The sequence below is a fragment of the Cynocephalus volans genome, chromosome 16 (assembly GCF_027409185.1).
Source record: "Cynocephalus volans isolate mCynVol1 chromosome 16, mCynVol1.pri, whole genome shotgun sequence".
Lineage (NCBI taxonomy): Eukaryota > Metazoa > Chordata > Mammalia > Dermoptera > Cynocephalidae > Cynocephalus > Cynocephalus volans.
The window spans coordinates 21,357,315-21,385,276 of NC_084475.1; the positions used below are offsets into that span (position 1 = coordinate 21,357,315).

Consider the following 27,962-nt stretch of genomic DNA (forward strand, 5'->3'; position numbering starts at 1 on the left):
AGCCAGACCCAGTCCTGGGGGCCCCTGGAGACCCAATGCCTGGCTGCTGTGGGGGGGGCCCTGGTGGCCTCCAGCCCAGGAGACAAAGACGAGGTGGTTCACACAAAACACTAAAAAACAACAATCTCTTTTACTGTTAAAATAGAGCCACAGGTGCTGCGCGAGCAGGGGTGGGCAGGTGCCCACCTCACACCAGCACACGGTCCCTCCTGCAGTCCCGCGCAGCGGAGCACGCAGCCAGGTGCCAGCCCAGCTCTGCCCTGCCCTTCATCGCTCACGGTGTCACTTGGCGCGGGGTGGCGGCTGCCTGTGCTGTTCCAGCAGCTCCTCCAGGTGGTCGGCCCTCTTCACCGCGGCCTCGTGCTGCCTCCGGAGGCTGCTGACAGCCTCCTCCTTCTTCGCCAGGGCCGTCTTCACCCTGTGGGAGCATACGGTGGGCATCTGCACAGCCCCTGCCCCGTCTCACTCAGGTCAACCTGCAGCTCCCAGGAGGCACCAGGGTAGTCGACCTGCAGGCTTGGTCCCAGCCCAGCTGACCACGACCCCAAGACCCACAGGCATCTGGGGAGGCTCAGTGCTGAGATGGGGGTGGGAAACCTCCACCATGCCCATAAAAGTCCCTGACTGGGGAAGGACATGGGAAGGACTAAGGGGTGTCCGGGGGGCCTTGCTACTAACCTCATGGTGTCTGGCCGTTTCTGCACAGCACCTACAGCACCCAGGCCGAGGGCCCTGGACGGCTGCCCCACCCACACATGGGCCCCTATCTGGACCTGCTCTGGAAGATCTCAGGGTGAGGACAATTCCTGGCCTTGCTGGGACACCCAACTGGGACTCAATGCCACTTAGAGGGGAGCTGACCCAGGCTTCCTGGGCCACAGACAGGGAACCATACCAGCCTCTGCCTACAGCCCCATCTCCACATCACCCTGGAGGAGACAGGAGGGCATCTAACCAGCTCACCTGCCCTCTGGCTGGGAGATGTGGGAGTCCTGCCCACCCCCCTGCCCCACCCACTTTCTCCAGCCCCCCCAGTCCTGGCTACCCACCTCCGGTGCACCTCCTCCAGCTCTAGCCTCTGGCGGGCTTGCAGCTCGGCCAGCTCGGCCTTGATCTTATGGTTCTCCTCCTTGGAGGCTGCCAGCCGGTCAGCGAACTCCTGATGGACCACCTGGGTGAGGCTGCTCCGTTCACTTGACATCTGCTCATTTATCTGGGTAGGAGGGGAGCAGGGGTCTGAAGATGCAGGAGGGACCCCAGGGACCGCCACACACATATCCTCCAGCTCCCAGCTCTTAACCCCAGCCCTAATCCCAACCCTCCAGCTCCTGACCCCAGCCCCAACACTAATCCTCCAGCTCCTAACCCCAGCCCCAACCCGAACCCTCCAGCTCCTGACCCCAGCCCCAACCCGAACCCTCCAGCTCCTGACCCCAGCCCCAACCGCTCACCGCCCGCAGGTCTTCCAGCTCCCTCTCCTTCTGCCGCACCAGGCCCTGCAGACGCACGTTCTCCCCCTCAGCCTCCCCAAGGTGACCCTTCAGCTCCAAGCACCGTTCCTGAAGCTTCCGCTCTGACTGCTCTAGCTCAGAGAGCTCTGTCTCGTACTTGTCCCGTATGCGCTTGATGCTGGGGTGGGGATGGGGGGCAGGAAAGGTTAGCAGAGCGGCCTTGACAAGCCGCTGGTCCCTGCACCTGCCCGGCCCCTCCCCTCATCTGGGCGGCTCCAGACAGCGGCGCTCATGGTGGGAGGCTCACCGGGCCTCAGCAGCCCTCTCACTCTCCTCCTTGGCCAGTGTCATGTCGGCCTCTAGCCGGTGGATGACCAGCTCGATTTCCTGGTCCCGGCCTTTCCGGATCTCTTCCTTCAGCTCCCGCTCCCGGTTCAGCAGCCATGCCTCCTGGAGGGACAGCACTGACTGGGGACCACTGCTCAGGCTGTTCGAGGGCTCCCCTGCTCACACCAGGGACAAGGGGGTCTTGCCCTGCCCCAGGCCCCCAGTTCTCAGGGGAGAGCAGCCATGTCCTTTCATTAGGACCACGGTACACACAGAAAGGGCATAGGGTGGACACTGAGCAGGTCTGAGGAGACCATTGGCACAGCCGATGCTCCTCTCCCTGAAATGTTGAGGCCAGCTGCCACCTTCCACACCAGACATGAGCGGCAAAAGGAGGGAGCGTGCCCTGCTGCTGAGGGCTGGGCCTCAGGGCGTAAATAGGGCAGCCTCTTAGAAGCAACCTGCAAACTCCCATCAAGTTTAACTCTTTGCCCCAGCCCACGTTCAGGATCACCCTACAGATGCAGAAGGCCCTGCCCAAGGAGGCCACTGCAGGAGTGGGTGAAGGAGTGGACAGGGAGGTCCTTCTGGGCCACTGCTGGGGACAGCCTGGCCCGTCAGGGTTAAACCAGCCGACAGGCACGGGTAGTCAGAACATGTGTGTGGGCCCCTGTGCCTGTCCAGTCCACCACTGAGGAAGGCACCGAAGGCTGGAGAGAGGCCTCCTTCTCGCATACGTCTCAGCGTCAGGCGCTGAACTGTGGAGAGCGTGGGCAGAGCCATCATCGGGCCAGGGGACAGACAACACACATGCTCTCTCTGACCGCAGGATCTGCCCCCAAGCTCCTCTGTTCTTTCTTGGTTCCCCAAGCTCCTAGATCCTTCCGGAGCCTATCAAGGACAACTGAAAGCAGCCACAGCTTTAGCTCAGAATGAAACCACCAAGCCCTACAGCAGCCAAATGTGGTACCCAGAACCAAGCCCCAGGGAGGCCACAGAAGCAGAGCTGGTACACACCACGCCCCACCCCTGCTGGGCCCCACCTCCTTTTTGGCGCATCCGGCTTCCCATGCCTGCTTCTCTGCCTCCAGCTGGTCCTTCAGGGCCTTCAGCTCCGACTGGAGGGACAAGAGGGTGAAGGAGCCAGTCCCATCAGCCACACCCCACCCAGGGCCACAAGCCACTCAGCACCCGGGCCCAGTGCAGCACTGCGGCAGACCTGGTGCCGGTGCTCCTGCTCCTCCCTCCCCTTCTCAAACTCGGTCCTCAGGGCCCGGGTCAGCACTGAGCTGCTCTCCTCCAGCTGCCGCCGCAGCTCCTCAAGCTCTGCCCGTTGCCTGCAGGACAGGACAGGACAGGGGACAAGGGTCAGCAAGCTGGGGGATGGGTTGGTCTCCAGGAGAAGGGTTGGTGGGCCAGGGGAGGGGTCTCCGGGAGAAGGGACACTGGGTCAGGAGAGGGGTTGCCAGGAGAAGTGGGGAGGGCCCGTGGCACCTGGCTGCCTGCTGTCCCAGCCGCTCCCTCTCCTCAGCCACCTCACTGTGCAGCCTGTGCCTCTGCTGCTGCAGGGCCCGCTGCTCCTGCTCCAGCTGCTGCTCGAACCTGCAGGGTGGTTGGGACCGGCTCACGTGGGCAGGTCTGGGTGGTCCCCGGACCCTCACACCACACTGACACAGGCCCAGCCACACTCAGAGCTCACGAGCAGCACCCCTGTCCTCTGCACAGCGAGTGCCCACCGGCTGACCCACACAAGTCCTTGAGCCGCAGGCCCATGTGCAATGGCCTCAGCTGGCCGAGCTTTCTCTGGCACCCTCGCCTGGTAGGCACAGCCCAGGGACGAGGAGGGCAGGAAGCTAGGCACGTGTGGGCCCCACCCCGCCACTTCTGCTCTCATGCACAATGCCAGGCGCCTGGACCTGTGACCTGAGCAAGCTTGCACCAAGACCCATATGCATTTATTTTGTTTTTTGCAGCCAATGAGTACAGGAATGGACCCTGGACCTTGCTGTAATCAGCTCCATGCTCTGACCACTGAGATAATCAGCCAGCCCAGGGCCCATGTCCTTAGCCCATCTGGGGAGAGGGTCTGTCCTGGAGGCACAGCAGTACAGTAGGGGCTGCCCGCCAGACACTGCTGCCTGTGAAAACTGACCGTCACGGCCCTGTCCCCGGCCCCCAAATCTTAGGGTCTGAGGGTGGCAGGAAGCAGCCTGTCACACCTCTGCCAGTGCTGAGTGAGCTCCCACCCTGGGCCAAGGGAATGAGTGAGACAGACTGTCGTCAGGCCCCAAGGTCAGAGCTGGAGGAGCCTTGATGCTGCCTGCCCAGGGATCAGCTGATCACGGCCAGCTCTGAGAAAGGGGTATCTGATGAGCCCGACAAACCCACCCCTACACGTACACAACACCAGCCTGGTGGGGATGCACATGAGCCCCTCAAAACCGACCGACCTTTGCTGAGGAGGAAACAGGGGCCCTTGGTGGCCCTGCAAAGGCTGCTGCTGTTCTGGAACCATGGCCTCCTGGACCCTCCCTGGACACTGCACTGAGACCCCAGCCCCAGAAATAGGACAGGTCCCCAGCTTCGCACTGAGGGTCCTGGTGCATCCCAGCCCTGCCAATCCCCAGCTGAGGCCCGAGAGGCACAGATACCCACCGCTGCTGGGCCCGCTCCCGTTCCCGCTGGCCCAGTGCCTCCTTCTCCCGCTCTAGCTGCTCCCGGAGCTCCTCAGCCTGGCACAGGTAGCGCTGCGTGGCCCGCTCGTCCGCCTGCAGCAGCTCCGCCTCATGCAGGCTCCGGAGCCTCTTCACCTCCTGCTTGTGCTTGGCAATCAGCTTTTGGATCTCGGGCTCCAGTCCTAGGGCAGGGGCACCATGCTGTAGGGGACCTCAGACCCCCACCTGACCCCACCCACCGTGACAGTGGCTGGGGCCATGGTCTACCCAGGGGAAGCCTGAGAAGTCCAACCCTACTACAAAACACTGCCCTGTCTCCGGTCCCCTGAGGGCCCCACCCATGGGGACCCACCCACCCCAGCCACGTCTGGGGTTCTGATCCGGAACATGGCTGAGTCTGATATGCACACAGTGGGGCAAAAACAGATGCCACCCCCTGCCCTGGACACCCTGGTCCTGGGGGAATCTGTGCTGGCCTCCTGGCTGCTCTGACCATTGGACAACACCACCCGAAGGTCTGTGGCTCCTTCAGACACGACACCCGCCAGCCTGAGAGCATCAAGCTGAAATTCCCTTGGTGTGATCTACGTGCCACAGCCACCCACTAACCTGATTTCTGCAGGGCAACCCCAGGGACTGTGAGGGGCCTATCATGCCCAGCTCGGGCCGTTGGGGTTGCCAGGCACCTCCTCCTGCCCCGGGGTGTCTTAAGAGACTACAGCAGAGGCTGTGGGGACTCTGGCCTCGTTGAGAGTCCACTTCTCCTGAGGAAGGTCTCATGCTACACGTGCGATTGAAGCATTTTTCTCTCTACAGCCCCCCACCCCTTTTGCTGGAGGACCCCCACCAGCCCACAAATGCCCACCTCCTGGGACGGGACAGCCCCACCTCTGACCGTGATCTCCTTGATCTTTCGGGTTTTCTCGTTGATCCACTTCTCCCGGCGGACTTTTTCAGTGGCGCTCATTAATTCTTTGAGTTTCTTAATCTCCTATGAGCAAAAAAGCAGGAAGCCGGAAAGTGAAGATGCCCCGCAGGCCTAGGGAAGGGCCTTGGCTTCCAGGTCCCCGACAGGAAGGCACAAGAGCGTTTCTGTGACGCGCTGCCCCTCCGGGCACATACTCCAGGGCCTCTCTGCCGGGATATAGGCCCGGGCCCAGTCCTATCACACACCCCTTGCACTGAGAAGGCAGTGAGGGAGAGGGGGTGACAGTGCGGTGGGCGGCCATCGGCCTGTGAGGAAGCCCCGCCCCAGAGAGGGGTGCTGACCCCCCAGGATCACTCCAGAGCCTGCCATTCTCCTGGTGACCACTGACCCTCAACCCTGGCTGTTGGTCATGGTCACGGGGGGTGGGGTGTTTAAAATGCTAGTGCTACCACTCCAGAGTCTGGGCTCAGGGACTGTCACTGCCCAGTATAGTGGGAAGCCCAGCTGGACAGGCTGATGAGGCCCACCTCCTGCAGGCAAAGCGGGAGGGAGGCTGGGAGCTGGTCCTCGACAGACAAGAGCTGGGGAAAAAGAACAGGTCCTGTGCCTGGGACATGCCTCTGTGTGGGCTGCGGTCAGGCTCTGTGGGAAGAGCCAGGCTGTGGCCCAACGGGCATCGTGTGTCTTCATTTGTGACATGGGGATGCAGGAGCTCATATAAGTTCCACAGCCCCTGCCCCAGGGCCTGGCCCCCACTGGGCACCTGGAACGCAGCTAGAGAGAATGGGGGGTGGAAGGGGGTGACAGAGCTTGATCCTGTGTGATGTCCCTCCTCCCACCCACTGGCCCATATCCTCAGGTGGTGCTGGGGCCCAGAGTCAGTTGTTCACAAGGCCCCATGGCCCCAATGCTCTGAGGATCCTGAGTCCTGCCCTGTTCTAGGGGACCTTGCCTGGCTGAGCAGGGACCTGAGAGCCCGCTGGGTCAGGGAGCCAGGCGGCAGGAAGTGTGAGTGGGAGTAGGTGTGAGGCCACCCTGGCCATCACTGCCTGGGCGGGAGCGGGGCTCACCAGCTCGTGCCGCTCCTGCATCTGGGCCGTCTGCTCCTTCCACCTCTGGTCCCCCTGCCTCAGCTCGGCCACCAAGGCCCCACACTTCTCACTCAGGACCTTCTTGTCTTCAATCAGCTGTGACCAGAGCAGGCAGGCAGTGAGGCTGCTGTGCTGCGGCCCTGCCCATGTGAACCCTGACTGAGGCGACCTCATCCCAGCAGGGGAGGCCCTGGCTCTTGAAGTGTCCGTGACACATGTGCTGGGCTGGAGCCCTGTCCTCAGACCCCCATTCCATCCACGGCTTCTGGCGGTGGGGAGGGGTCACCTGGTCGATGAAAGCCAGGTGTCGCTGCACGGTGGCCTCGTAATGCTCCTTCTGCTGCTGCAGCTGCTGGCTCAGCTCCTTCTCCGTCTCCCTGACCCGCCGGATGGTGAGGTCCCGCTGCTGTGTCTGCAGAGTGTGGACAGAAGGCAGGTGCTGGTACCGGGTCCCAGCCACAGGCCCATCACCAGGTGCTGCGCGGAAGAGACGGCAAAGAACAGCCTGGCCCAGGCCCCTCAGGCAGGGCTGGCGGGGCCACACTCCGACCAGTGGCCCTGGGGACAGGGCACGGGCAGCCTCACCAGCGCCCTCTGCAGCAGCGCCAGCGCCTGCCTCTTCTCCTCCACCTCCAGCTTCAGCCGTGGAACCAACGCGCTTGCCTCGGGTGCTGCCTCCAGCATTGGCCCCTGCGGATGTGGCTGGGAGTCAGGCAGGCAGCTGGTGGCCCACCGCCCACTTGGCTGATGACCAGTAGGTAGCCAAGGGTGTAACATGAGTCCCCTCTGTGAGGAGCCTCGTGTCCCCTCCCCACCCCCACTCAGAGCAGGGGATCCGGCCAGAGGCACGATGTGGTGGGTGAATGTCCAACACCAGCAGAGGCCGTTTCACTGTCTGCTACAGAACAGAACAGCGGCCACAGACCAAAAACAACCCGTAAAAAAGTGACAGTTGCTTCCCGCCCCCACGATACCAAATTCACGTAACTGTTCCCCTCAGCCCGGCCACTGTGTCCACCCAGGACGGCCCAGGGGATGCTGGGAGCATCCACCTGGACAGGGCTTTTGGAGGAGGTCGAGGTGACCCACCAAACAGGGGTCCCACCGCCTCCACCCCTGCTGGGAGCCCTGAGGGGCGAGGCGAGTGACCACCTCCCGCGGGGCGGTGGGCCGGTCCTGCCCGGGCTTCTCCATCTCATCCAGGAAGCTCAGGATGCTCTGCAGCTTGGCTGCTGACAGCAGCGTCCCATCCTCGGGGGGTGCGCTGAATTTCCCAAATTTCTCCAGGTTGTCAGCTGTCAGGGAGCTGGTATCGTCCTCCTGTGGGGCAGGGGACCCAGCACTGGGGACTGTTAGGGCAGCCCAAGGAATCAGGGGCAGGTCCACCCAGGGGCAGGCAGGACTCTGCCAGGGAGGGCAGAGATGGAGTAGGATGGGGAGGGGAAGCTGAGGCAGGCAGCTGGGACCTGGCTCTGGAAGGAAGGGCCTCTCAGGCCACCCCTGACCCTCGAGGGGCACAGTGCGGGGGTACTACGGCAGTGAGGAGGAACCCCCCCATGGGTTACTCTAACCTTGGGGAGGCCTGGAATCAGGGGGAGCAGTCCCTAACTGGCCCTTGTTGGGGTTCAGACTACAACAAAGAGCAGCCCAGGGGCACCCTTTCCCCCGCCCCCACAGTGACCTGTTGACCTGCGGCACTGGTGCCTGGGCTGGGGCGAGGGAGCACATGGCTGTGGTTACCTCATCAGTCCAGGCGTATCTGTCCTTGTGGTAGGCCCTGGGGTGGGCCAGTGGCTCCGGCTCTGCCTCCAGCAGCCTCAGTGTGTCCAGTAGCTCGTCAAGTGTTGCCCTGGACTGGGCGCTGCTCCTGGTGGGGCCCACTCTCTCCAGGTCCTCACTAGCCCTGGCCTGGGAGCAAACGTACTGCAGCAGATGGGCAGGGAGATGCCAGCAAGGCTGTGAGTGGCCTCAAGCAGGCCCCCCGCACGAGGCTGACCACAGCACAGAGGCAAGGCCACAGCTCAGCCCTCCCCGCTCACCCTCTATGGCCACTCAGACCCACCCGGGAACTCTGCCCAGCAAAACAGGCAGGTGTAGCCCACTTGGCCTCGCCACTGAGCAGCCCGGTGCCCCGGCTGGCCTCACTGCTCTGGGCTTCCTGCTCTGCTCCTATGGATGAGGACACAGGGCCACCCCACCCCAGGGCAATTGTGAAAACCCAATGGGATTCCAGAGTAATTCCGGGAGACCCCACCCAGTGAGGTCTGCACATCAGTGCAAGACGACCTTTGCCGGGCTGCCTTTCAAGACATGAGCAACCCCGTGGGCTGTGGAGGGGCAGGGAAAAGGCAGACTTGGGCCACCCCTGGTGTGGAAGCACTCCATGGAGCCCAAGTTTGGGAGGGAGAGAAGGGTGGCTGTGCCCAGACCTGCAGCTTGTCTTCTGGAGACTGCTGGGGCTCCGGGGATGAGTCAGAGGCAGGCAGGCAGGAGTCCCCGGGGCCTGCGGTGAGGGAGATGGCACCTACAGGACAGAACACAGAATTGTCCCAGCCAAAGCAGTGCATTTGGAGGAACCCTGGGAAGAAGCCAGGCATGGGGGCAGAGGTGTGGGCTTCACAGAGCACAGGAAATGCTGAGGAGCCCTGGCCTTGCAGGGTGTAAGGTCAGGGGGAGCTGTTATGACCCCAGAAACCTGGACCTCTCCACTCTGTCAGCTCTCTCATGTCTAAGACTATAAGCTGGATAGGAATGGAGGTAGGTGGGGGTCTGCTGCAGGGTTGAGGCCCCCAGCTCTGCAGGTGGAAGGCACCAACCCAGGCAGCAACCCAGGGGGCCAAGGGGATGTCAGCAGAGGCCGTGCCTTCTGACTGGCCACAGCCCTCCCTGGTGGAAGTGACCCTGGGGGAGCAGGGACACCAGAGGGATGGAAGTGTCTGCGTGTGGCAGTGTACACGGAGCTGGGGTGGCAAGGCAGGGAGGGCAGTGGGGAGGGGCAGACCACGCTTTGAGAGCCACGCTCACTGCTGTTGTTGGCCTTGAGGGCCTGGCGGGCACCAACACCCAGCTTCGGGGGCTCCTGAGCAGGCCACAGCTTCCCTGGTGCTCTGGTCTCCCGGGGCAGCCCAAGCCTGGCATCCCCTGACTTCTGCGCTCGTTTCTGCTGCAGCTCCTGCCGTGGGGGCATCTCTGATCAGCTGCCCCGCCCCTGGGAGAGCACGGCCCCCTCCCCCTCCCCCAACCAAGCTGCCTGGAGACTCCACGTCCAGGGCCTGGGTGAGCCCCCACATCCAGGGGCTGGGTGAGTCCCCAGCAGTGGCATCACATGCAGTCGACTTGGGCCTGAGCCGCTCTTGGGCCCATGGGGGCTGCTCAGAAGTCCCTGCTCAGGTCTCCCCGGACACCTGAATGGCTGCTCGCCTGGCCTGGCGGGCCTTCTCCTCGCGGGCCTTCCTCCTTGCTGCCTCCCTCTCCCGGTGCACGTCCAGCAGCGTCCCCTCTCTCAGCAGCAGCCGCTGCTCCTGCAGAAAAACCAAAGCCATGGCGGTTTATGGGTCTGGAAGACCGAGTCCCTGGACCCAGAGCAGAGGTGTCTACGTGATGCCTGGGCGTTCTCTGCAGGCTGCGGAGTCCACTGGGGACAGGGAGAGGGTGAGGCCCACCAGGGCCCTGAACCGCCATCTCTCTGCTCTACAGAGGACAAGCCTAAGCTCAGGAGGCTGGTGGCTCCAGCAGGGGGCAGACAGCTCTCAACCCAGTGAGGAACCCGCCAGAGCATCCTCCTGAGGCCCTCAGCCTGGGAGGGACCCAGCAGGCATTTCCTGACACCGAGGCCCTAATGACAGTCACAACAAAGCCAAGCAGGTCCACCAATGGGGTGTGTGCCTATGGGCAGTTCCAGGTTTCAACTCTACCTGTCCCAGAAACTCCACCTGCACACAGCTCAGACCCCTGGGACTGAGTCCCCCGCTTGGGGGAGCCTGGCAGGGCTCCCACACCCACACTGACCTCTTGCTTAGACACCAGCAGGCGGTCCATGCTGGCAGCTCCTGCTTGGCGCTGCTGCACCTGGTGGCGGTACCAGCGCTGGATGGTGACAGCAGCCTGGTTCACCTGGTTGATAAACCTGCCCAGAGAGCAGGGCTCAGGACCAAGAGGGGAGCCCCCCATGCCCGCCACGCCCCTGCAGGAGACAGGCAGCTGCCAAGGGAAGGTCCACTGGAAGACAGAAGTCGCGGCCACACACAGACAGTCCTTTCCATGCAGCTGTGACGTGGCGGCACCAGCCCACCTGAACCTACTCGGTTAAAATGCGGTACCTACCCACGAAGCTACCCAGGTGAAAGAGGTCTGTCCGCACAGACTTGTTTGGCTTTAGGAGTAATAGTCACAACTGCAAATAACCCAAACACCACTGAGTGGCTACAGGGCAAACCCTGTGCTACATCCAGACGACGGGACACAACTCTCCAGCAAAAAGCAACAAACCAGTGACACGTGCCCGGCACGGAAGGCCACAGGCTGTGGCTCCCTCTTGGGGCACCTGGAAAAGGCAAGGCCATGAGAGAAACAGGCGGGCACTGCTGTGGTATGGTGTCACACAAAAAGAGGTCAAGAGAATCTTGAGGGTGCCAGGATGTTCCAGATCTTGGTATATCATATCTGTAGGGCCACTGTATACACGTCAAATCTGTACACTTTTAACGGGTGCATTTTATTGTGTATAAGTAAAGTACAATAAAATTAAACAACAAAATAAAAACCCTTAACCTTGGCTCTTGGAACTACATGAGGATTCATTCAGCAAAAGAGCTAAGAGAGAGCCCAGGACGAAAACAGTCACCTGCGTGAGGTCCCAGCTCTGTAGAGGCCCATCCTCCCAGCCAGGGGCCTATCCGAGTGAGCTCCTGGCTTCCCTCCCCGGCCCCTGCCTCTCGCTCCCACCACCTACTTCCAGGGGTCTGCTGCCCCCAGCCCAGGACAGCAGGGCAGGTGGGGGCGTCCACAGCAGCCGTCCTGACCAGGAACAACATCCTGGTCGCAAAAGGCTCCGCCAGAGCCCACCCTCCCAAGAGTGAGCTTCCAGGACACAGCCCCATAGGTTTGTTTGTTTGTTTTTTCGTTTTATATGTTCTTTCCCATTAATTTTTTTAATTAAGTTTTATTGAAGTATAAATTCCATACTGTACAATCCTCCCACTTCAAGTGTACAATTCAATTATTTTTAGCAAACTTACAGAGTTATGTGATGATCAGCACAACCCAGCTCTGGAATGCTTCCATGACCCCCAGAAGAGCCCTTTTGCAGCCTCCCGCCCCACTCGGCCCCAGGCAACCATCGCTCTACCTTCCATCTCCACAGATGTGCCTTCTCCTGATGTTTACACGCACGGAACCATTTCATATGTGGTCTTTTCAGCCTCAGCATCTTAAAACGACTACTGGGCAGAAATTTCCATCGCAGCAATTTCAGGCCCCCAGACCCTTCCCTGACCCCGGTTTCTGGACTCTGCCCGCACCCTTCCCCCGCCGCTTCCCTGAGAGCAGTCACCTCTCAGCCTCCTCCTCGGTCACCTCCTGCCGCCGGGGCAGGCCCATGGCGCTGCTCCGGCCCGAGCGGTTGCTGCTGGAGACGTTCTTCTGAGGCTTCCCAAGGCTGCCACTCTCAGTGCCCTCGCCAGTGGCTGCCTTGATGATGTTGCTAATGGGAAAGAAGAAAAAGGAGCCCCCACCTCACTGCCCAGGGGATCAGCTCTGCCCACGGGCACCAGGGTGGCTGGTCCCTAAGCTGTCTCAGGGTTCGGGCCCAAGGGGGGTGCTGCGGGCGGGCGGCCGGGGGAGCCTGCACAGTGTGTGGGGCCACCTGTTCTGCTGCACTTTGCAGGTCCCTGGGGCCACCTGCACCCCCATCACCTGGCATGCAGGGTGAGCAAGTGCATACACTTAAAAACAAAAAGTGTGGTCTGATGACACCTAGGTCAAGGTTCAGATCCCTATACCAGCCAGCTGCCACAACCACACACACAAAAAATAAAAAAGCAAAAAGTTCTCAAAAGTCACAGGAGTCCAGAGCTAGAAGGCAACTCAAGAAACCGAGGTTTTCCAACTCGGGTGGGGGGGGTGGCGAGGTGGGCACAGGGGGCTCCTCAGCTCAGTTCGACCAACCCCCACCCTGACACTGCCTGGCTCTGGATGTGAACAGTGGCTTCCTCAGCAGAAGCCTACCCTGGCATGAGGCCCAGGCTTTGCCCACCCTGACTCATAGGCAGGAAAGGGCAGCAGCATGAGGAGCAGGGAGCCTGCGTGTGTGCCACACCCCAGCCATCCCCAGCCACACGACAGCACCTTACTTGAGGGAGGGGGCCGCCTGATTGGAGCTCTTGACCGAGGGCGTCTTCTCCGAAGGAGTGTAGTGATTGTGCACCATGGTGGTGACGCAGTTGCCCACAGCCCCCTTGTTGCTCCTGCCGGAAGGGATGGGAAGCAGCTCAGACTCGGGGGTGGCCACTGAGACCCCCAGTCACACTGCAGCATCCCAGTGTCCCAAGGGGTCCCTCCACTGCCAGTGCCCAATGGCAGAGCCCTTTTTGAGACCAGGACAGAGCTCAAGGTGTGAACACTGGACAAGCCTCCACGGGCAGGGCAGGTCACAGACCATGGTCAACGGTCAGCCTCTAGAGGAGACTCACAGAAACATGGAGAGGACCTCCCATCTCCTGCCAAATCCGACAGGTGGAGTACATGTGTTCCTCCCCCTGCCCCTTGCAGAGACCCATGGACAGGAATAAAAACGGTGTGAATGCCAAGATCGAAGGGAACGGGAGAGGCCCTGAGCACTGTGGCCGCACTGCGCCAGACCCCAGTGGGCACTGGCCATTCCCAGTGCAGGGAGAACTGGCGCACATCCTCTGGCAAAGGCAGCAGCTCGGTAGGTCCCCTCCCTCCCCAGAGGAGGGGAGATTCCAGGACGGGCAGAGACTCCAGCTGTGCCATGCAGAGGGAGTCCGTGTACCCGCCAGGACATGGCCATCCCTCCCCACTCACTGCACTGCTGGCAGCCAGGAACCTACACCTGCAGGTGGGGACCCCGACAGCCTGGTCCCCACCCAATCACCAAGCAATGGCTTCCAGTCAACTTTTAGGGCCTCCCTCTTAATCAGTATCACCAGACATTTGGGGAAAGACTGACTTGTGAAAGGCCAAAACCCAAACAGAACGTGACGGAAATGAGGCTCAGCAGAGAACGCAACGTTTAAAAAGAGCTGCGCTTAGTATCAGCCTGCACAGGAGCGTGCCTCACAGCGGTTCCCTGCGAGGGGAGGGTGCTCTGATCTGCAGCACTTGCCGATGCCAGTGGTGTAAACAGACCCACCACGGCTGCGTCTGAGCTGCTCAAGAGTGAGCAGCATTAGCATGTACTTACAAATGTTTTCCAGAAAACACCAGAAGAAACAGCTTGACAGTGGCTATTCCTGGGGGGCAGGACTCGGGGAGGGGGAGCCAGTGGGATTGCTGTTTCATCTTAAGCTGTGGCAGCCACCAATCGGCGTTTGAGCTGTGTGCACGTATCACTCTGATAGACATCAGAACTAAAATCTAACTTCCATCTCCCATCAGAAGCAGGAATCCTTCCTGTGCAGCTCTGGGGACAGCTGACCAGCACCCCCTCAAAGCCTGGCTCTTTAATGGCAGCTCTACACGCTGGAGGCAAAATGTGCCCCCAGTCCCACTGAGGCCTACAGCAAGGACATGCTGTTCTCAAGGCTCAGAGGTGTCCCTCCTGAGTACGCTTTCTCTTGGGGCTTCTCCAGGCCCCCTTCTGACCACCAGGGGGCACCTGTCAACCAAGGCCACGGCCCACACAGTGCTTCCCAGGCCCCACCATCCTGGCCATCACTCCTGATGTGCTTTTGGTCTGATATGTCCACGGCTCCGAGAAGTGACAGGCGCAGCCCTGACGCAGACCACCCCTGCAGGCGGTGGGCGGATTTGGGGCATTGGAGGTGACGTGCTCCCTACCTCTAGAGACTCACAGAGCCTCGAAGCTCAAGCTCCCAATGAGCCTCTGAAACTCACCTGTAGCCCAGCCGGAGCCTGCCCCAGCCTGACACTCCTCAGGAACAAAGCTGAGTCCCTTCCTCAAACAGCCCTAGAGTCCCTTGTATGCAGGAAACCCCCCTCTTCTCCAGGCGACCAAAGCCGTTTGTTCATTCACTCATTCATTCCAAGGTCCCTGGTCCAGCCAGGAACAAGACAAAGACAGACACAGCCCCCAGTCTGGCACCTGCAGCAGATAGTACCTGTTGTTGGCAGTGAAGGTAGGAGCCAGGGCCATGGCGCTCTCTCTCTTCCGTGGGCCCACAGGTAAGTTGAGAGCACTGGAACTCAGGGCAGTAGAAGGCATGGCAAAACCCTTGGGCTGGTCATCCTGTTGGTCATGCAGGCACTGCCTCAGCCTGTGACCTGGACATGAGGCCCTACCCTGCCTCACCCACAAATGGAGGAGCCCCTGGCTTCCCACACACAAGGCAGATGCGATGACCCAGGGGCAACGGCAGACACAGCCCCCTTTGCAGAAGCAGAAAGAACAGAGGAGGAAGCAGGTGACGGTCCTCGGGGGGAGAAGGACTCGGGGCCTCACCAGCACGTTCCACGTGGCTCCCCTCTCACTGGAAGTTTTGCTCACACTGGCTGGCCTCTTTGTCCTGTCAGGGCTGCCCTGGAAGAGCATCAGGAAGTCGTTGGGCTCCGCTGCCCTGTGTCCAAGAGAGAACAACACACGAGTCTTGTGAGTCTCCCGGCAAACAGACTCCAGGAAGGAGGGCTGGAGGGTTCGAGACACCAGCCAGGGATCCTGCTTCCAAAACAGGAACCAACAAGCCTACAACACCATTTCTTAGGGCGACTGTGCCTGCGGAGGGTCCTCAGTGAAGTGAGGCCTGGGGATTCTGGGTAACTTTCCACCAGAAGACTCAGGGACTTTCATTAGTCATATTTACCACAGACTTTTGGGGACCAAGGGCCTTAAATACTGCAGCCGCCTGCTGCCGCCACTCTGTTCCCTGCAGAGAAAAAGCCATGCGGGCTGCAGTCCTGAGTGAGCAAGGACACACAACTGGGAGATGTGAGCTGGCGGTCCAATTGCTACCCCATGTGAGCCAGAACATGCCTCATCCCCAACCTCTGCACTTAACTGGGGGCCACAGGACCTGCCGCTCTGCCCCACAGGAAGCAACAGCTTCATCAAAGAATAGCGGATATACTGGGATGAAAAACGTGGTCTATCTATACAGCGGAATATTATTTAACCACAAAGAGGAGTGAAGCCTGATGCATGCTACAACACAAACAGGTGTAAGCTCAGTGAAAGAAGCCAGACCCAAAAGCCACATAGCGAACGATTCCACACAGTATGATCTGCACGGCATGTGAACTGTATCTCAGTAACGCTGTTAAAAAGACAAAAGACAACCGAGGTAGGCACACTTGGCTCTAAACTCGTCTCTACACTCTGCCAGGTGAGAAAGCAGGTGCGGGTGTCTGGCAAGCTGGTCTGCACGTCTGTGGGCAGCAGGGGCTGGCAGACAGCAACCCAAAATCTCCGGGAGGCTCCCGTGGCTCTGGCCCTGGTCCCTGATCACATGATGATGCCTCTTCCCAGCCCAGTCATCATCACCAAGACTGCCATGCGGAAGGCTCAAAGGCTCAGGACCCTCTTACAGGCCCCACCCACGACCATTGGAGAAGTCAAGCCCAGAGGCTCTGGACATAATCTGCGACACTGACAGCCACAAGAGACCATGCAGCCACCTGATACATGCACCAGGGCACCCACGATATCAAGTCCTCACCCAAGAACAACATGCACCCTGGCAAACCAGTAAAGACACTTCCTTCTCGCGGCAGGGCGGGTGTCGACCCTAACAAACCTTACTCCACTCCTACCGGGCGGCTGAGACACAGGCACAAAGCAGGGAGTTAAAAGGGAAGCTATAAATTTGTGTCTATCTGCAGACATGACTACCTACAAAGGACACGTCAGAGTACAAACCACGGCGGAAGTCCAGCAAGGCTGCTGGACTCCAGCTCAACAGGCAGAAGTCACAATCCTCCCTACACATCACTCACACCAAATGGAACACGGAATAGGGAAGAAAAGATCCTGCTCACCAAGGCAAGAAGAACTAAGGTCCTAGGACTACATCTAGCAAGAACGTGCAAGACTTTCACTGTAGGAATGGCTGCAGGATGGAGAGCGTAGCCGGTGCCAGGGGACACCTGCTCAGGGAGGTGGCCCTGAGCGTAAAGCTGCGGCCCAGTGGGGCAACCCCCGGGTGAGACCCCACAGGTTTAGTGTCAGTGGAACCTGACGAGCTCGTCTTAAATTCACATCAAAGAGTAAGGGACCAGAAACACTATGACGATTCTGAAGAACGAAACCAGGATCTTTCTCTAACAGTCATCATCTTACAATGCAAGAGCTGGCGGAGAGACTCCAAAACCATGTGGGGTCAGCAACGGATGTCAGACCAGGACAGCCTACGTGCAGTGGCGGCATGCCATGGACGGGAGAGGACCAAGATGGACAGCACAGGGAAAATATTGGGACACCCCACACCAAAAAATGAATCCAGACCCTGCTCCACCCTGTGCACAGAAAAACTCAAACAGCACAACTCCAAAGGAAGTGTCTGCGGGTGCAACGTGAAGACTTGCATCCGCTTCAGAATGAGCCAGGACAGGGAGGGGGATGCACCAGGACAGCAGCAGCTCTGCCTTGGGCGTGCTGCAGACTTTCCAGAATCACGACTTTAAAATAAATCTGTTCACCAATTACAAACAGAGGAAAGACATGCCACAGACTAGAAGAAGATATTTACACATAGACAGCTGACCTAAGATAATTATGAACTCCTAAAAATAAAGAAGGAAAAGGCCAGCGTTTCTCAAACTTGAGCACGCAGAGGAATCACCAGGAGGGATTATCAACACTCAGAGCATCAGGCCACCCAGCCCCGATGCAGAGGTCCGGGCAGGCAGAGAACAGCCCTTCCCAACATGCTCCCAGTGCTGCTTCTGCCGCTGGCCCAGGGACGCCCCTCTGGGATCCACTGCAGTAGAGGGACGGGGCACAGACATGGACGAGCTGCTCACAGAAGAGAAAACCCAACTGGACGACAAGCTCTGGAAAAGAAATTGCCTGCAGAAGAATCATGAGATTCAATTATAAACCACATACACTCCACATGCCACAGACACACACACCCCCAATACACACTACACACACCCAGCAGTGACACACACATGCCACAGACATACACACACAGTCCACAGACACACACCCAGCAGTGACACACACGTCACAGACATACACAGGCCACAGACACACACTCAGCGCAGACATCCAGCAGTGGCACACACACGCCACAGACACTCCCAGCAGTGACACACACACCACACACACCCAGCAGTGACACATATGCCGCAGACACACACATGCCACACACACAGCACAGCACACACACCCAGTGTTCTCAGCCAGTGACCTGCAGGGTGGAGCAGACGTCCCCTTGGGAGAGGCTAATTCATTTCTGCACAGGTCTGGTAGCCGTCCACTGCAGCTCCCTGGGCCAGCCCTGTGCCCCTGGGCCCTGGAGTCACTCTCTTGGCCGTACACTGTGATGCCAGCTCCCGAGCCTGAGAGGGGCTCCGTGGCAGCCCCAGACGCTGTGCTGGGCAGGGTGGCTGCTGCTCTTGCTGCTCCAGGCCAGGTTCCACTCCTTTGTCCTTGGCCAGCCCAGACCTTCACTGGCTACAGATGTACAGCCCCCCGCAGGAGCACCCTGCCCACTCAGGGTCACGTGGGGACAGCATATTGTGGGAGGTGGCATCAGGGCCTCCTGAGCCACTCTTGGCCCAGGGGCATTTCCTGAAGGGTGCTAGCCGCTGCCAGCTCACTGCCCCGCTCTCTCCCCAGGCCTCATGGGGCCTCCAGGCAACTCCTCCCACTCCAGCTGGTTTGGTTTGGAACCTGCAGCCACAGAGTTTAAACAGGCAAAGGCGGTGTAGGGGCTCCTGAGGGGAGGGTTCAGAAGTGCCACGATGCTGCCGCCTCGAGCACAGGCAGACTTTGACTTTCAGAAGGCAAGTGGCAAAGGCTGCTGGAAGACCCCAGCATTAAAGCCCTGGGTGGGTCACGCCTGTTCTGCCCACCCCAGCCCGGTACCCCCAGGGAAAGCCCAACAAAGAAAGGAGCAGCTGCAGGCAGAACGTCCGCCTTGAGGTCCTGGTCTCCAGACGTAACAAGTCAAGACATGTCTGGTCTCTCCCACCCTCCCACTCCAGGCCCCACTGCCCGACAAGTGCCCATGCCTGTCAAGGCTGGATGAGGGCTATGCAGGGCAGGACAGGAGCAGCCGAGTTTACCTGGGGGAGTCGGTCCATGGCTGGTTGACCTGTGTCGTGCTGTTGGATCTTCGAAGGTTGTTGATGGCCCGGGAACCCGCAGTCCCTGTGGCCTCCTGCAAAAAGGAAGACACCACTCACTAGGTGGCTGAGGTCTCAGAAACTTGCCGGTTCACTCAGCACCAGGCCTTGGAGAAATAGGTTCAAAGAACGGAGACTCTCCTGGGTTCACAGATGGACCAGGTGGCCCCAAGGCAGCAGATGGACAGGGGAGCAGGGACACAGGACATGGGTCAGCATGAGGAGCACTGGGCATGGCCATTAAGCCTCACCTTCCTCCTATAAGGTGGGGAGTCCTTCACCCCTGGCAGATGGGAGGGTCTGAGAGGCAGCACGAGGCCTGGCCCGGGAGCCATGGTCATTGTCACTGCTGTCATTACCAGTGAGCTCAGGAAAATAGCTGGGCTTGCTGCCCACCTTCTGCAGTGGACAAGAACACGGGCCCCTCCCATCAGGTTCAAGCACCAAGGGTGGCCCCGCAGGTGCCCTGAGGACTGGCGCAGAGACGCAGCCACCAGGAAGGACAGCTCACAGGAGCGCCTGCTGGACCTGCGGTACAGCCCTGCCCAGGCACCACGGCAGTGCAGTGGCCTGGACTCGAAAAGTCAAAGTTACGAAAACCAAAAAGGGTGGAGTTGCACCACAGACGTCACCAATTTGTCAAGAGTGACTCCATGTCGTGAACTGATTTCTGGAACAGGGAAAGACCAGTCTGGCAGCAGCAGCCCCAACGGGAGGAGGCTGGGGAGAGGCTGTTGCGGGATCCATGGGTCTGAGGTCCCATGGTAGGTGAGCATGCCCACCTTTCTAGGGAAGGGACTCACAGCTTTGGCACATTTTCCAGACTAGGTTACAAACAGCAGATTAAAAAACAACCCAATGTTCGGGCCGAGCCCGTGGCGCACTCGGGAGATTGCGGCACTGGGAGCGCAGCGACGCTCCCGCCGCGGGTTCGGATCCTGTGTAGGAATAGCCAGTGCACTCACTGGCTGAGTGCCAGTCATGAAAAAGACAAAAAAAAAAAACAAAAAAACAACCCAATGTTCAATTACAGAGAGCAGACTGCCAACTCTCACAGACTGATGATGTGTACACTCAAGGCAATTCCTCATTAAAATCCCAGCTGGACCCCGTTCCAGGAGCCCAAAGCCGGACACTGGAAAGGGCTTCAGAGAGGACGGGAGGCGAGGCATAGGGACAGAGTGTGGATGTGAGGCCCAAAGGCTCTGGGGTGAAGGGGAGCTGAGAAGGGGCAACAGCAGGAGGGGAAGTGGGCCTAGGAGATGGCTTTGCTCGTCTTACAGGAATGAGATCACTGCTGCAAGGCCATCGCACGGTGCCCAGCAGACGGTAAGTACTCAGAAGAGTTTGCCACCGCCTCACAGAGCCATGCAGGGGTCGGCAAGAAGAGGTGCCGCCTAGGCTGAGCACAGGATCCGCCACATGGAGGTTGCTGGGGACCGAGACGGGGCACCACGCAGGGACCACCTGTGTGGTAAGGAATGCATCCTCGCCCAAAGGGGCTCCGGCCTCTGACCTCAGCTTCCGGGAGGTGATCTGAGCCCCCGCAACATCCTGCCTGAGAAAAGTGTCTTTGTTTACCTGGGGCCTTGCCAGCTAATCATCTAACAGTGATTTTAGGGTGTGGGGCTTTGACCCACACCAACAAGGTGACACAGGGTGTGAGCTCGGGCCATGTGGTGTCAGCAGACCTCTGGAGGAGTTGGGGGCTGAATGGCCCCCTAGGTGTTGACTGTGCCTTCGTGGAGCCCAAAAGAGACTCCACATGGAGGCTCAGGAGACTCCACATGGAGGCTCCACGTGGCTGGCAGTCCTCTGTGTGTTGTCACACATCAATGCTGGGAACGTGATGCTGTCCTGACTCCAGGGAAGGGGACAACAGAAGCTTCACGTTTGGAACCCTCCTGGATCTGTATTCTTTCCTTGTAATAAACCAGACCATGAGTACAACAGCTTTTGTGAGTTCCGTGAGTCCTCCTAGTGAATTACCAGACCTAAGGGTGGTCTTGGGGACCCCAAACTTGCACTTGGTGTCAGAAGTGAAGGTGTCTTGGGGACTGTGCCCCACTAACTCACACCCCTCTTCTGCAAAAGGTAAGCAGGGTGCAACCCAGGGCTAGGTGGAAGGACAAAGAGTTTGTTTCACGATGACAGAAACAGCAGCAGGCCTAGGGCTGCTGAGTGAGTGGCGAGGGCAACAGCGTAGAGATGTGGGAGCACTTCTGCGTGGAGAAAGGACAAAATGCATCCCGTGCACAAAACCAAGGGGCAAAATCACAATACGAGAGAGACATTGGAGGAAATGAGCTTTCCCCTGTGATACGAGCTACAATCAATAAGAAGAAAACAGAAAAGTCAGCAAAGGATAAGAACAATTCACAAAAAAGGAAATACAAAGGACTCTTAAAAGTATGAAAACATGTTCATCCCCAAAAGTATGAAAACATGTTCATCTCCGCTCATGCGACAGTGCAGTCCGAGGAGGAGGGCCGGGGGGGCCTGAGCGACTCTGGTGGATGGGACTGCACATGTGCTGAGCTTTGTCAATACAGCTGTTGCCGCGGGGGACAGGAACACGGGCTGCAGTTCTGAGACTGTGTATGTGTGCACTGGACTCAGCACACGGGTGGGCGGCGGGCGGCGGGCAGCAGGGCCAGGGTTCTCCCTCCTGCAGGGCAGGAGGCTGCATGAATCCATGAGATAAGAGTCCAGGTGGAGACATCAGTAATGAACTCACATTTAGCTTAATACAGACACAGATGGCTGCACGTAGAAATACTTATAGAAATGTGTATGCACACCTGCTGGTACACACAATATACATGTTTCCTTCCTCTGTCAGCTGAGGGGGCCCAGAAGCAGTAACACCCCAGGGTCAAGGAGCACAGCCAGCTCCCAGGCCTTGGTCTTCTAACACCATTCTCCAATTAAAGGAACCAGGGCTCCTTGGAGAAATGGCTGATTTCAGAATGAGAATAGGAAATATACGAAATGCGAATGGAACGGCTTGCAGCGCCAGAAAATAAAAAAAGTGCTCAAAAAACCCGCAATGGGGCCGCATCACAGGGATGCTGGAGGTGATCAGAAGAGCTCCCTGTGGCCAAAGCAGGACAACGTGAGCAACAGAAGAACCGCAGTAGTGCTGGCACATGTGCTGCCCAAGCGAGCACGAGGCAGTGCCGGCCTGCAGCCCAGAGTGTGCAACAGACGTCCAGGATCTGCACCGCCATTAATAAATGACTGAGTAAATGAACCGGGAGGACAGACAAACCCCGTGTGCAGCTCCGCACGCTGTACACGGAAACTCTGCCTCCAGGAGGGCCTCGCTCCCGGCCCCGAGCGGGCGCTGCACAGAGACTTCCCTCCAGACACAGCATGGGATGGGGACCACGAGAGCAACAGTACACGGAGAAACCTGCAAACGCCACCTCGACCGGTGACCCAGGCCAACGTCACCTGTGATACGTCATGCCGCAGCACGTGCCCTTGGTATCACGTGATGAGAAGGGCTCTGTACCTCTGTGGTCTTCTACCCAAAGCCATCACCCCAGGTTAATCATGAGCAAAACACCAGGCAAACCCCAACAGAGGGACAGTGTTCAAAATGCCTGACCAGCGCTCCTCAGACTGTCCGGGTCACCAAAAACAAGGAAAGTCTGAGAAACTGTGGCAGCCGAGAGGACCTGAGGAGACATGAGCACTCAGTGTCACCTGGGATCCTGGATGGGATACTGGACAGGAGGAGGACAAAAGGTGAGACCAAGGAAATCTGAATAAAGTATGGACATCAGTTAATAATAAGGTATCAATATTGGCTCGTCAATTATAACAAACGCATTGTACTAATGTAAGATGTTAATAATGGGAAACTAGGGAGCAAATATAAGAACTCTGTATAATCTTTCCAACTTTTATGCAAACCAAAAACTATTCTAACATAAAAAGTTTATCTTAAAGATAGTACAAATATCTTTTTTTATGTATCAAATTAGTAAAGGCCAAAAAGTTTGTTTGCGATTACGATCTTTATGGAGAGCGATGGGGCCATATCCATCAAAGTTTTATTTTTTATATTTTTATTTATTTATTTATTTATTTAAAGATGACCAGTAAGGGGATCTTAACCCTTGACTTGGTGTTGTCAGCACCAGGCTCTTCCAAGTGAGCAAATCGGCCATCCCTATATGGGATCCGAACCCATGACCCTGGTGTTATCAGCACCACACTCTCCCGAGTGAGCCACAGGCCGGCCCTCCCATCAAAGTTTTAAATAGACATATGCTCTGACTCAGTCATTACAGCTTTAGAATTTATTCTACAAGGATATTCACGTACATGCAAAACTACACACGTACAAGGACATTCGCTGTGGCCCTGTTTGTACTGTAATTGGAAAAACCAGAGAAACGATGGATTAAGTTAGGTCACATCTGCATGATGAGCTACTGCACAGCTGTTAAAAAAGAACACAGCAGCCGGCGTGCTGACCTGGGATGCTCGCTAGGACACGGCCTGCATACGTTCCTGCTGTCTGTGCCCAAAATATCTGGGGAAGGTGCAGAAGAAACTGGATGGCTGCTCAGGAGAGGCCTGTGGTGTGAGGCAAGAGGCAGGCCTACTGCTCAGAGCCTGCCCTTTCTGTGCCTTCTGCACTTTAAAGGGTGTACAGATAGGAGCTTTAAAAAAAAAATACATAGAATTTTTGAAATAATCAAATAAAATGGCACCAGCCATGATATCAGCATGATGTGACTATGAGTGACCTTCAACTTTTCCCGATTTTCCTGGACAGTTTTACAGCCTTCACGCCAAGGTGGAAAAGAAGTGCTCAGGAGGTAAATGAAGTCATGGACTCAGAACCCTAGTTACCACTTGCAAGAAGGCTGGGGTACTTGCCTGGCCTCACTGCCGTGACACATGCGTAGCGATATCTGTTCCCCCACTGATCTGGTGCTTCTGGTATCTAAAGACCTCATTTCTTTATAGAGAAGAAAACTGGAGTGAAGGACTTAAGAGGGTGAAGAGGATCAGGTGGGTACTCAGCTCAGGCAAGGAAGAGGGACCCTCTAAGTTCTGGCACTGACATCCCCTGAGCCAGTAGGCCAGCGGTGGCTGCAGCTCACCTCCTGGAAAGGGACTTTTGGGACAAAAGGCTCTCGATCAAGGAAGGTCTTTGGAGACAAAGGGCAGAGGGGAAACACCTGGTCCCACAAAAACCAGGAGGAAGAGGGTCAAAGCCCTGTGTGCAGGTGTAAAGGCACACCTGGCCAAAACAAACATCTCCCTGAATCCCAATGAGACCACGTGGCAGAAAGGACGGGCAGCCAAGAGGACAGGGACTGCACAGAAAAACTCCTGGGGCCAAGTCACACATGGCCCAGGCAAGTGGCTCTCTCGCCAACCCTCCTGCACTCTGCCCAGTGCCAGGGCCAAGGCCTGAGGGGTGGGGCTGTCTCAGATCAGGCGGGTGACTTAGAGGAATGAAGCTAACAGCTGAAACGTTCCACCAGCCGGGGGATTCGTCAGCTTCCCCCACCGGACCCTGGGGGAGGGGGGACAGCACTCCCTGAGGAGGAAGGGCTCGAAATGACCAATGCACACTGTGGCCTTGAACCCACACTCAGTAACAGAACGTTTTCTGGGTGGGAAGTTTGGACGTAAGCGCCGGCCCGTCCGCAGCTCAGTGGCTGAGCAGTGACTACCACTCCCGCTGTCCACTCTAGAGCCCAACAGCTTCCACGGCGCCGTCTCCATGTAACAGCGTATCTGCAGCCTCGACCCCACAGGGCTTCACAGGCAACGCAAGGGATGAGGGCGGGAGGGTGGAGGGGGCAAGGCTTGGGTAGCGCTAGCTGGAGTTGTCATCCCTCTGTTAAAACAGCAATGGTGCGTCGCCATGGTGACACATTAGAACATCCCAGGTCCCCGCCTGTGAGTCCCAGGCTTCAGGAACTTGTCTGGACCAAGGGTCCTCTAAACAGAACTCAGCTTGGACCCTGGTGGGGCCTATCCCATCAACCTCTAACTCTGAGGACAAAGGAATGGCTTTTTCGGGGAGAAGGGAGGGCTCCAAGCCTTTTATCCACAAACCTGCCAAGGAATCCTCAGAGAAGCCTCAACCGCCCCCCTGGACCCCATGTGGCTGCTGGCCACCCTGCTGCGATGCCCCACATGGACCTCAGGCAGGCAGTCCCCAGATCTACAGCAGCGACTAACGCTAAGCCCCTCCTTTCTCTAGAAGCTCAGGCCAGACTCAGGCACGGCCTGGACCCTGCAAAACAGATCCCTTCATCCCCTCAAGACTGGCCTGGTAAATAGCAACTCTGGGGGTATGGCAGGCCCACCCTGGCCTCCCAGAGGTGGGCAGGAAGGCAGCTCTCCCCAGGAGCTCCCCGTGCTGTCCTGTCCCCTCCCACCCCCAACCATCCAAGTTCCTCAAAGGCAGCCAGGAGCTTACCACCCTCTCTACAGGTCACCCCACTTCTTGAGGATGCAAACCAAAAGGGAGGGGGTGCAGAGGGCCACAGGCTGGGGCTGGAAGAATCTAGGCTCTGCCATGGGCCAGCTGCCTGGGCCTTGGCCTGCCTGTGGGCCAAGTCCTTCCTGCCCCTGGGATGGCCGCAGGGATCCAACCAGTCCACGGACTTCAGGCATTTGCTCATGCACAGTGCGGCACCCAGGGTCAGATGCCACCCCATGACAACCCTCCAGGAGGCAGGGGACCCCTAGACCCCTCCCAGGCCCCGCACTCACCAACACCTTTCTCTTCGGCTCACTGCCGGTGACCACAGAGACAGAGCGGACGATGGGCTTGGTGGCAGAAGCGCTGCTGGGGCGCCGGGACAGGGGCGGAGGGAGGCCTGTGAGGCTCAGGTCTACACCTTCTGGGCTGCCCTCTGGGGTGCTGCCAAGGGCCCGGGAGCCTTTCATGGCGGACGCAGTGGGTCCTGAGCAGAAAATCCAGAGATGAAAGGAGACGCCCACCACTTCTGGCCAGGCCTTGGCCAGCCCAGGGGACCTGGTTGACCTGCCATCACTTACGCACCCTCCTCGCTGGGTGGGGGCTGGTCTTAAACCCAACCCATGGCCGAGATCTGAGCAGTGAACAGGTGGGTGGTTAAGACATGCCTTGTGGCATGTGCCACCACCACCCCAGAGGGAGGCTGGGCAGCAGGCAGTCAGGGCGTGAGCCCAGCTCTGCCCCTGCCCTGTGACCCTGAGAAAAGCAGGTCCCCTGTCTGAGCCCCGCTTTCCCCATCTGTAAAATGGAGATGTGAAAGTGCCCTTGGTGGGGCTATCATGAGGTCAGACAACACAGCCTGTGGCAAGCCCTCAACGCATGTGAATTACTCCAGGGCTGCCTGAGAAGTCCTGCACTGAAGACCCTCGCTCACCTCTGCCCAACCCAGGTCCCCGAACTTACCTAACCACAGGACCCTCTACCTCCTCAGAACCCCTGGCATGTCCATGGGCCCCTGGTGTGTGTGGCAAGGGCTCTCCTGCGCCCGGGGTTCTCCTGCAGATGCCAGCATCACGTCCCTGGCTGCCCCTTCCTTCCTCTTCCTGACCCCTGAGGCCCCCAAGCTCAGCCCGGCCTCTCTCCTCACCCACCTCTCCTGCGCGGCAAGCTCCGGCCTCCTGGCTTCCTGCACACAATGCTGTCCCAGCCCGAATCCTCACCTCAGACAACTGTAACCGCCCTGTTCCTTCCCAGGTGCAGGGAACAGCCCAAATGCCCTGCTCCACAAGACCCAACTCTGCTCTCCATGGCTTCGTCGGCTACCGTCCCATGCCCACCCCGCTCTGGCCACACCGGCCTCCTGCCGTTCCTCAAGCTCGGCCAGCTCTCTGCCAGCTGGGCTCCGCCCGGGCCCCTCCACCAGGCCTCACAGCCCCTCCTTCCCTGACAAGGACCCCAGCACTCTCCACTCTCTCGTCCAGCTCTTTCTTTCTTCATGTCACCCCGCAAGGGTGGTTTGTGTATTGTGACCCCTTCAAGGGGACAGAGACAGTGTACAAGGCGTGCACTCATGCAGAGAGTGAGTGAGCAGGCTGAGCAGGCACCAGGAGCATTTGGAACGATAGGTCTCCCTGCCACCGAGGACTGGTGGGCCAATGGGCACGCCCGTCACCACCCAAGGCCGGTGCTGCAGCCTCCTCCAGGACCCGCACCACAGGCCCCCCTGGGCTTGGAGTCGGGACACCCCTATTATCTAGAGGTTGTCCCCGCCATCAACCAGGTCAGTGCCCTCAGCTAGGCATTTCCGGTTGTGCAGCTGAAATTTAACACCTTCCTCTCAAGGCACCGGCCATACCCAGCTGGCCCCAGTCTGGCCCTCAAGCCCTGGAGGACAGGGCAGCACGTAGCTCTGGGGTGGCAAACACAGCCTCTCCATGGAAACCCCTAGGCCACAAGAAGGCAGGCCTGGGAGGCCTCCCTCACCTTGGAAAAAAGGTGTCTTCCAGGATCTGAAAAGGCAGGAGCCTGGTGTCCAAAGCCACGCTTGGACCCCCAGGGGTGGGCTGACCCCAGGGCCCTGGGCAGAGGCCAGGCCCATGCTAGCGTGGTGCCCTCCCAGCAACAGCTCTCCATGTCTCCAGTCCCTCCAGGGCTTAAGGCCGGGTCCCCACAAAGCCCTCCGGAGAGCACAAGCCCCCCCCTCACTGGCAGGGCCCACACAGGGCGTACACTCGTCCTCCTTCGGACCCTCTCACCTGTCCCAGTTCTGGAATCCCTCACTTGCCGGACGCACCTGTGCGGCCGCGGGCCCCTCCCCTCTCACCTGCGCGGGCCAGGTGCACAGCCGCGAGCCGGGCCTGGGGCGCGGGGCCCGCGGAGCCGGCCAGCGGGGCAGGGTGCGCAGCCAGCCGAGCTGGGGCGCACCAGGCCCCAGCCTCGGGCGGGCGGACGAGTCGGCGCCCCGCGGCCCCGGTGCTGCCTCGAGCCCTGGCGACAATGAGGCGTCGGCGAGGCGAGGTGAGCGGCGACGGCAGCTAGCAACCA

At 58.9% G+C, this 27,962-nt stretch overlaps 1 protein-coding gene across 2 annotated transcripts; it reads right to left on the minus strand.

Annotated features, from left to right (window-relative positions):
- Window positions 1-130: 130 nt before the first annotated feature.
- CEP131 (centrosomal protein 131) lies at window positions 131-27,760 on the minus strand. 2 transcript variants are annotated; one of them, XM_063080608.1, is made up of 25 exons: window positions 27,674-27,760; window positions 25,712-25,905; window positions 18,899-18,993; window positions 15,114-15,228; window positions 14,773-14,900; window positions 12,823-12,936; window positions 12,024-12,173; window positions 10,481-10,598; window positions 9,877-9,993; window positions 9,497-9,644; window positions 8,902-8,996; window positions 8,213-8,380; window positions 7,625-7,792; window positions 7,058-7,162; window positions 6,759-6,884; window positions 6,452-6,568; window positions 5,342-5,444; window positions 4,434-4,635; window positions 3,273-3,380; window positions 2,998-3,115; window positions 2,822-2,896; window positions 1,759-1,901; window positions 1,452-1,629; window positions 1,050-1,213; window positions 131-418 (listed from the first exon to the last, which is right to left on the minus strand). In XM_063080608.1, the coding sequence occupies exons 2-25, from the start codon at window positions 25,886-25,888 to the stop codon at window positions 283-285; spliced, it is 3,168 nt and encodes a 1,055-aa protein (XP_062936678.1). In that variant the 5' UTR covers window positions 25,889-25,905; window positions 27,674-27,760; the 3' UTR covers window positions 131-282. The 2 variants fall into 2 exon arrangements, with proteins under 2 accessions (XP_062936678.1, XP_062936677.1); XM_063080607.1 differs by having other exon boundaries at window positions 8,213-8,395.
- Between the last annotated feature and the right edge of the window lie 202 nt (window positions 27,761-27,962).